This window comes from Dendrobates tinctorius, unplaced genomic scaffold, assembly GCF_039654945.1.
Source record: "Dendrobates tinctorius isolate UK_male_01 unplaced genomic scaffold, ASM3965494v1 ptg000173l, whole genome shotgun sequence".
NCBI lineage: Eukaryota > Metazoa > Chordata > Amphibia > Anura > Dendrobatidae > Dendrobates > Dendrobates tinctorius.
In genome coordinates, this window is record NW_027361840.1 from 8603088 (window position 1) to 8612935 (window position 9848).

Consider the following 9848-nt stretch of genomic DNA (forward strand, 5'->3'; position numbering starts at 1 on the left):
CTATGCTTTTCTTAATACATCCTAGAACTGTGTTTGCCTTTCTTGCTGCTGCATCACACTGTTGACTCATGTGCAGTCTGTGATCTATTAGTATTGTTAGGCGTCAGGTTCCTGTCTCTGCACAGCAGGAATCCCAAGCCTTGCATTCGGTAGTCTCCCATTCCTCTCCGGCCGCAGAGGAGGCTGCTCAGCAGACTCATTGGTCCCGGCGCTCTGCTCAAACCAGCTCTGTGGGTTTGTTTGCTGCTGCCACCTCTGGTCCAGCTATAGCAACACATGCTGGTCAGCAGCGAGCTACTCCAGGGACTAAGTCCTCCTTTCGATCCACTGAGCAGCCCGTGGGACGATCTCTCATTGGAGATCGGAGGTCACATGCTCAGTTCCTTCTCCAGCTCAGATTGGACCATCAGAAAGGTCAGGAAGGTCCCGGAAGGACGCAGCTATAAAAGGTTTGCATGGCCGCTCCGCCATGCGTTAGTATAGACTGCATTATCAGACTATGAGGAATGAGTGTCGTATGCATGTATGAATGTCTCTGGTGAATGACTCATTAAGAACCCCTACCCCTGGTGTTATGAATGGGTCACCGAGGAGGATAGCAGGCTCAGGATAAGCCACAGAAAACCAGAGAGGTTGGTAACTAAGCAGATGCAGACCCCTGATCCTATCCACACAACTAGCAGTAGCCGTGGAGCGTGCCTACAATGATCCTAGACACCTCGGCACAGCCGAAGAGCTAACTAAGCCTAAAGCAAGAAAGGGGAAATCTAAACTGCCCCGGAGCAGACCTCAAAGGAATAGATAGCCCCCAAATACATATTGTCGGTGAGACAAGATGAAAGCACAAACGCAGGCAGAAAAATAGACTGGGCAAATGATGGGGCCCACACTGACTAGACAGGACAGGAAAGGAAAGACTCTGTCTGCAATCGCAAAAAAACCTGCAAAAGTCCAACACGTCTGATGCACAAAAACACTGAAGTCGCACTCTGGTATATTCGGAAAGCAAAGCAAAAGGAGACCAATATAACAGGGGACAAAACAAACTGGCACAAGTAGTAACGTTTGGGCGGTGATTCAGCACAGCCCCAGCCGGAGCTAGCTGACCCGCACAAAGCAGAGATAGACAAAACCAGATCAAATGCAAACGGAGTAGCAAATGAACCACTTAACTGAAGATGCAGGGAAAAGAGCAGGAGACATCAGACCTCAGGAGGCACAGGAAGAAATTCACCAGCAGGGATAGAGGGAGTCGGCTGTCATAAATCCCAATCTGAAACCCCAGATCTCCAATCGTCTTCATCATTATCAGGTGGCAAGCCTCCGTTAGTCACATCAGCTCCACTACCTCCAGTAACCACCAGAAGGATCCCAGAGAGTGAACTCGCAACCCCTCTGTCAATCTGACCAGCTCCACTACCTTCAGTAATCACCAGAGGGAAGCCAGAGAGAGAATTCACAACACCTTGGTACGCATGTGTTGTGCAGCCTAGCCTGTTAAGCACCCAGGCTTAGGTAGGTAGGACAGAGTCTGAGACAGGCATCAGTGTCCATGGTGCACATGCTCGATACTCCATAGTCAGCGTCTATAGTGGTGTCTGCAGGTGCGACGCCGCGCGCTCCGATGGTCTAGAGAGACTCCCTCTGTCCTTGGGGCAGAGTTCTGTGACCGCTTTCAGTGCGCTCCGTGGCCGGGCTCTGTGAGCTAAACAGGCACCGGCATTTATGTTCTGCGGTAGCGCGGCTCTGTGAGTTACTAGTGTTCGCTTCTGGTCACACTGGGTGACGTTAACACACGTGTGACCTTTGGTACACCGCTTTATACTTCCGCCATTACTAAGCAGCAGTTTACCACCCCTGCACGGTGGACCCCAGGCTGCGAACGCACCCACTATTATTTTATTATTTGGTGTGTTCCGCCAGCCCTAACAAGTATACCCAAGTCTTTTTCACATGTGCTGTTGCTTAGTTCTATTCCTCCCATTCTGTAGATGTAATTTTGTTTTTGTTTTTGCCCAGATGTATAATCTTGCATTTCTACCGGTTAAATACCATTCTGTTAGTTACTGCCCATTGTTCAAGCTTCTCTATTTCCTTCTGAATTCTTTGCCTTCTCTAGTGTTAGCCATCCCTCCCAGCTTTGCATCGTCTGCAGATTTGATCAGTTTACCTTCAGTTCCCTTATCTAGATCATTTATATAAATGTTCATCAACACTGGGGCCAGGAAAAAGCCTTGGGGTCCCCACTTGAAACACTCTTCCAATTGGATGTGCAACCATTTATCACCACCCTGTGTACGATCACTGAGCCAGTTATGAATCCACCTAACCATAAACCGCCTTGTCAATCCCACACTTTATCAAATGCTTAACTGAAGCCGAAATATACTATATGTGCCGAATTTCACTGATCCATCCAGTCAGTGATTCCATCATATAATGGAATTAAATTAGTCTGGCATGACTTGTTTGCTACAAACCCATGATGGCTCTGGTTAACCCCTTCACGACCTTTGAGGCCACATAGGCGTCATGAAAAGTCGTGCCAAAACGACCCAGGATGCCTATGTGGCGTCATGACTTTAAAACCCCCCTGCGGGTCTGGTGACCGGGGTCACTGAAAGGTCACCTGACCCGCAGATACAGGGGGCTTTGTTCTTCACCACAGGGGGCGTGGTTTCGCCCCCACGTGGCTACGATCGCTCTGATTGGCTGTTAAAAGTGAAACAGCCAATCAGAGCGATAGTAATATTTCATCAATGAAAATTGATTAAATATTACAATCCAGCCATGGCCGATGCTGAAATAGCATCGGACATGGCTGGAGACACTAAGTTAACCCCCCCTCCGACTGACGGCACCGATCGGGCGCCACCATTGACTGACGGCGCCGATCGGCCGCCGCTGTCACAATCTGCCCCCCTCCCCCTTCCCTCCGCTCTCCCCCACCTTCTGATTCCCCCCCACAATACTCACTAACCCCCCCTGGCCGTCCCGGTGTCCCGCCGTCCGGCCGTCCCGGTCTATGGGCGCCGCCATCTTGGAAAATGGCGGGTGCATGCGAAGTGCGCCCGCCGGCATTTCCCAGTGGCAGATTCATTTTTTTTATTTTGATCACTGTGATAAACTCACAGTGATCAAAATAAAAAAAAAAGTAAATCACCGCCCCCCCTTATCACCCCCCATAGGGACAAATAATAAAATATTTTTATTTTTCAATTAGGGTTAGAAAGAGGGTTAGGGTTAGAAACAGGGCTAGGTTTAGGGTTAGGGCTAGGGTTAGGGTTAGGGCTATGGTTAGGGTTAGGGTTAGGGTTACGGTTAAGGGCTAGGGTTAGGGCTAGGGTTAGGGGTGGGTTGGGATTAGGGTTAGGTTTGTGATTAGGGTTAGAGTTGGTATTAGGGTTAGGGGTGTGTTGGGGTTATGATTAGGGTTAGGGTTGTGTTGGGGTTAGGGTTGGAGATAGAATTGAGGGGTTTCCACTGTTTAGGCACATCAGGGGGTCTCCAAACGCGACATGGCACCATTTATTCCAGCCAATTTTGCGTTCAAAAAGTCGAACAGTGCTGCCTCCATTCCGAGCCCCGACGTGTGCCCAAACAGTGGTTTACCCCCACATATGGGGTATCAGTGTACTCAGGAAAAATTGCACAAGAACTTAGGGGGTCTAATTTCTCCTGTTACCCTTGGGAAAATTAAAAATTGGGGGCTAAAAAAATAATTTTTGTGGAGAAAAAATTATTTTTTATTTTCACGGCTCTGCGTTATACACTTCTGTGAAGCACTTGGGGGTTCAACGTGCTCACCACACAACTAGATTAGTTCCTTGGGTGGCCTAGTTTCCAAAATGGGGTCACTTGTGGGGGTTTTCCACTGTTTAGGTAAATCAGGGGCTCTGCAAACGTAACATGACACCCGCAGACCATTCCATCAAGTCGACATTTCAAAACGTCACTACTTCCCTTCCGAGCCCCAACGTGTGCCCAAACAGTGGTCCCCCTCCCACTTATGGGGTACCAGTGTACTCAGGACAAACTGGACAACAACTTTTGGGGTCCATTTTATCTTATTACCCTTGTGAAAATAAAAAATAGTGGGCTAAAAATCATTTTTTGAGGGAAAAAAAAAAATATTTTTTATTTTCATGGTTCTGCGTTATACACTTCTGTGAAGCACTTGGGGATTCAACGTGCTCAGCACACATCTAGATAAGCTCCTTAGGGGGTCTAGTTTCCAAAATGGTGTCACTTGTGGGGGAGCTCCAATGTTTAGGCACACAGGGGCTCTGCAAACACGACATGGTGTCCGCTAACGATTGGAGCTAATTTTCCACTCAAAAACTCAAATGGCGCTCCTTCCCTTCCGGGCCCTGCCGTGCGCCCAAACAGAGGTTAATGACGACTTATGAGGTATCCGTGTGCTCAGGAGAAATTGGCCAACAAATTTTAGGATCCATTTTATCCTGTTGCCCATGTAAAAATGAAAAAACTGAGGCTAAAAGAACATTTTTGTGAGAAAAAGTACTTTTTTTTTTTTTACGGATCAATTTGTGAAGCACCTGGGGGTTCAAATTGCTCATTATGCATCTAGATAAGTTCCTTGAAGGGTCTAGTTTCCAAAATGGGGTCATTTGTGGGGGAGCTCCAATGTTTAGGCACACAGGGACTCTCCAAACGTGACATGGCAAACGCTAAATATTCCAGCATATTTTCCATTCAAAAAGTCAAATGGTGCTCCTTCCCTTCTGAGCCCTGCCGTGCGCCCAAACAGTGGTTTATGACCACATATGAGGTATCGGTGTACTTAGAAGAAATTACCCAACAAATATTATGATCCATTTTATCCTGTTACCCATGTGAAAATGAAAAAATTGATGCTAAATGAAAATTTTTGTTAGAAAAATTAAAACGTCCATTTTTTCCTTCCACGTTGCTTTAGTTCCTGTGAAGCACCTGAAGGGTTAATAATCTTCTTGAATGTGGTTTTGAGTAACTTGAGGGGTGCAGTTTTTAGAATGGTGTAACATTTGGGTATTTTGTGCCATATAGACCGCTCAAAGTGACTTCAAATGTAAGGTGGTCCCTAAAAAAAAATGGTTTTGTAAATTTTGTTGTAAAAATGAGAAATCGCTGGTCAACTTTTAACCCTTATAACTCCCTAACAAAAAAAAAATGTTGTTTCCAAAATTGTGCTGATGTAAAGTAGACATGTGGGAAATGTTATTTAGTAACTATTTTGTGTCACATACCTCTCTGGTTTAACAGAATAAAAATTCAAAATTTGAAAATTGCGAAATTTTCAACATTTTCACCAAATTTCCATTTTTTTCACAAATAAACACAAAAATTATCGACCTAAATTTACCACTTACATGAAGCCCAATATTTCATGAAAAAACAATCTCAGAATCGCTAGGATCCATTGCAGCGTTCCTGAGTTATTACCTCATAAAGGGACACTGGTCAGAATTGCAAAAAATGGCCAGGTCATTAAGGTCAAAATAGGCTTGGTAATGAAGGGGTTAATTACTGTATTCTTATCCAAGTACTTAGATACATGCTGCTTAATAAATTGTTCAAATATCTTTCCTGGTATAAAAAGAAGTAAGACTCACTGGCCTATAATTTCCTGGCTCCGTCTTCTTTCATTTTTTGAAGATGGGACAACATTTGCCCTTCTCCAATCTTCTGGGACTTCACCTGTTTTCCATGATTGTACCACAACTCCAGAGTTTGCCTGGTCTCTCTAGCAATCCTGCTTTGCAGCTCTCACTGCTTAGTCTTCCAGACCTTATCTTGACCTCCACTGTTCCTGGTACCTGCCATTTCTTAATGTTACAGAACTCCCCAGCACCCCAAATAGGAGATGCATGTATGATAGGTGCAATGTGAGATGTATGCCCTTAATGCAGCAACCGACTGGCTGCGACCCCCTGGGCAGAGGCAAAAGAGATATCCCACTTCTGACCTCCCCCCACCTTTGTAAATCCCATGGCTATTGTAATGTACGTCTGGTGTCTTAATTGGAGCCTGATATCTACTGGCCCGAAACACATTGATTGTCCTGCCCTCTGTATGTATATATATTCTGAGACCGATGACTAAAATGTTGTCACACTGGAAATACGTGGAGTAGCAGTGATCTTTTATACGTTCCCATGTTACAAAGCCTTTCGAGACAGTATCCTTCATCCAGAAGTGAGGAAAAGCAGAGTGGACCTCCTGAGAAACGGGGTGGTAATGTAAGAGGTATTACAGCACAGAAGACCCCGTTACACTTAATTACATTTCAAACTGAGGATAGGGCAAATTGAAAACACTTTACTTTCTTCTTATATACTTCTTCTGCTCTGTGGGACTCCACCATTTTCATTTTCAGACTGCTAGGCATGTGACGTGAGTCACGGTAGTAAATATATATACTACTTACTGTAAGGTCAAACAATCGGAGGTCAGGTCCATGAAAAGGTGCAGTACGACAAAGGGAAATCAGAGACGAAGTCCAATACACAAGCTGAGGTCTGGAAAGCCAGAGAGACAAAACAGTTTACAGAGAGCAGGCACAAGCAAAGTCAGGTCACAAGCAAAGAGTCTGAGACCAGGAGGAGAATCAAGTCAAGCAGGGTCAGGCACAGAGTGCAGAGGGATCAATGCTCCACAGGCAGCAGCAAGTGTACGATTGAGACTGCGGGAAGGAACTAGCATGCTTAAGTAGAAGCCTGATTAAGGGAAATGAATACAGGTGATTGCAGCACAGACTGACAGTCCCGACACAAAGTAACAAAAAGACAGAAACAGAGTGGAAATCGTAACAAGGCAGCTGCTTAGAAGAACCCATGGCTGCTGTTTTTGGCACAAAGTTCGAGGAGGCTGGGTTTTTATAAAGCTGGGAAATTTGCATCACCTGGCCTATCCTATCAATGACAGTGAACAAGCCTTAACCCTAACAGGCTAATTAAGGTCTGAAACCTTGGTCAAAGTTATCTGAGCACACAAATCTCCAAGGGTGCCCAAACTTTTGCATTGGCCCATTTTCCTTTTTGTATTTTTTAAAAATTACAATTTAAATATAAAAAAATTACTATATGTGTATATATATATATATATATATGTTTGTTTTTTTGCCTAAAATACAAAGGAAATGTGTCATCTGTAACTTTAGACCTTTTAGAGATCATTTCAACTTCAACTTGCTTAACTGTTCACAATAACAGTAATGTTGACCAGGGGCGCGCAAACTTTTACATGCCCCTGTAATACAGCACACATTACTGACAATGTCACAATAGAGGAGCTTAGTCATAATTTTCTGCATCACAATATCTTGCTGAATACGACGTCTGTTTCAGCTGCTTTGCTGCTGATACTTTATATTGAATGCATTCAACTAGGTCGAAACGGTACAAATTCTACCAGAAAAAGTTTCAAAGTTTCCTATGTGGAGGAGACGCAGACTGTGACCCTGGATTTCTACTTTTCTGCAACTCTGGGGTAACTTGCTCTGGCTCTTTCTGTAGACAAAAGATTACATGGGTGAAATAATTAATAATGGGCCAATATTCTGTATCCAGTGTAACTGGGAACTATAGACCGTGTAACACTGCTCTCATGATCGTCTTCATCTGTCTCCACCCAATTCTCAACACATTGTCATACAGTATATATAAGGACACATCTTGTGATGTTGTAGCTTTACAGGTCTCCTCATGACTTTTTTGTTTTTTCAGACAGCAAAAATGTTACTTCCAGACAAAATAGTTGGAGAATCGGAGGGAAGTTTATTACAGAAAAACAAGATTGAAAACCAAGAGACTGTCATGTGTCTGCCCTGTATATTCAGCCTGCTCCCCAAACACTGAGCTCAACAGAACTTCTCAAGACAATGTTAAAGCTCCAACACATCATCCAACATCCAAAATTTTAGCAGCTCCACTAAACCATTTAATATCCAAGAAAGCTGCAGCTCCGCCAAACCATATAATATCCAAACCATCCAATATCCAAGAAAGCTTCAGCTCCATCAAACCATTTAATATCCAAGAAAGCTGCTGCTCCATCAAATAATCCAATAACCAAGAAAGCTGCAGCTCCACCAAACCATCTAATATCCAAGAAAGCTGCAGCTCCACCATACCATCCAATATCCAAGAAAGCTGCAGCTCCACCAAATCATCCATTAACCAAGAAAGCTTCAGCTCCACCCAACCATCCAATATCCAAGAAAGCTGCAGCTCCACCAAACCATTCAATAACTAAGAAAGCTTCAGCTCCAACAAACCATCCAATAACCAAGAAAGCTTCAGCTCCACCCAACCATCCAATATCCAAGAAAGCTGCAGCTCCACCAAACCATCTAATAACCAAGAAAGCGGCAGCTTCACCAAACCATCCAATATCCAAGAAAGCTTCAGCTCCAACAAACCATCCAATAACCAAGAAAGCTTCAGCTCCACCCAACCATCCAATATCCAAGAAATCTGCAGCTCCACCAAACCATCCAATATCCAAGAAAGCTGCAGCTCCACCAAACCATCTAATAACCAAGAAAGCTGCAGCTCCACCAAACCTTCCAATAACCAAGAAAGCTGCAGCTCTACCAAACCATCCAATAACCAAGAAAGCTGCAGTTCCACCAAACCATCCAATATCCAAGAAAGCTGCAGCTCCACCAAACCATCCACTAACCAAGAAAGCTGCAGCTCCACCAAACCATCCAATAACCAAGAAAGCTGCAGCTCCACCAAACCATCCAATAACCAAGAAAGCTGCAGCTCCACCAAACCATCCAATAACCAAGAAAGCTGCAGCTCCACCAAACCATCCAATATCCAAGAAAGCTGCAGCTCCACCAAACCTTCCAATAACCAAGAAAGCTGCAGCTCCACCAAACCATCCAATAACCAAGAAAGCAGCAGCTCCACCAAACCATCCAATATCCAAGAAAGCTGCAGCTCCACCAAACCATCCAATATCCAAGAAAGCTGCAGCTCCACCAAACCATCCAATAACCAAGAAAGCTGCAGCTCCACCAAACCATCCAATAACCAAGAAAGCTGCAGCTCCACCAAACCATCCAATATCCAAGAAAGCTGCAGCTCCACCAAACCATCCAATATCCAAGAAAGCTGCAGCTCCACCAAACCATCCAATATCCAAGAAAGCTGAAGCTCCAACAAACCATCTAATGTCCTAGAATGTTGCCGTTTCAACTACCCATGCAGTGTTCAAGAAGCTTGCAATCTTATCATGCCGGGTCTACTTGGACAATACTTCTGAACTAGCTAGTATTGATGATGTCTATGTGTGCCCAAACTGAATGTGTGCCCAAAAGAACAACCAAAGGTCCCAATAAATGAATAAAAGTTGTTATCCATTTTCTGGCCTCTATTTATCGTTTTCACATACTTTTAAAATAGTTAAAGATGTAAATGTTTTTGGTTCCACCTTGCTATATGATAGTAAATATGGTCAAGAGATGGTGCATGGTCCTCCACTCCGGAGGACGGCAGAAAACTCTCAGAACTCTTGTCCATCTTCTACCCCCTTGCTGTAACGATATGTGACTGGCCCTGTGTGGCGTGACAAAGGTGGGCCCTGTAGTATACAAGAACATAACTACTATAATACTGCTCCTATGTACAAGAATATAACTACTATAATACTGCCTCCTATGTACAAGAATATAACTACTATAATTGGTGGACGCTGCACAGTCTGATAATGACATTGATGCTGATGATAAAAATGTGCATGATAATGTCTGTGATTTTCCCCCTTTAATTTCAAGCACACAAGGTGTGGCTGCCCCTCCTGCTGCAGACCTTCACCCCGTCAGTCAACCCAATGTG

General features: G+C 44.4%; 1 protein-coding gene across 1 annotated transcript; it reads left to right on the forward strand.

Annotated features, from left to right (window-relative positions):
* The first annotated feature begins 6732 nt into the window (after nt 1-6732).
* LOC141053993 (uncharacterized) lies at nt 6733-9375 on the forward strand. The gene is made up of 2 exons (XM_073551135.1): nt 6733-6742; nt 8258-9375. Exons 1-2 carry the CDS (start codon nt 6733-6735, stop codon nt 9163-9165), a joined length of 918 nt encoding a protein of 305 aa, XP_073407236.1. The 3' UTR covers nt 9166-9375.
* Nucleotides 9376-9848: the final 473 nt, after the last annotated feature.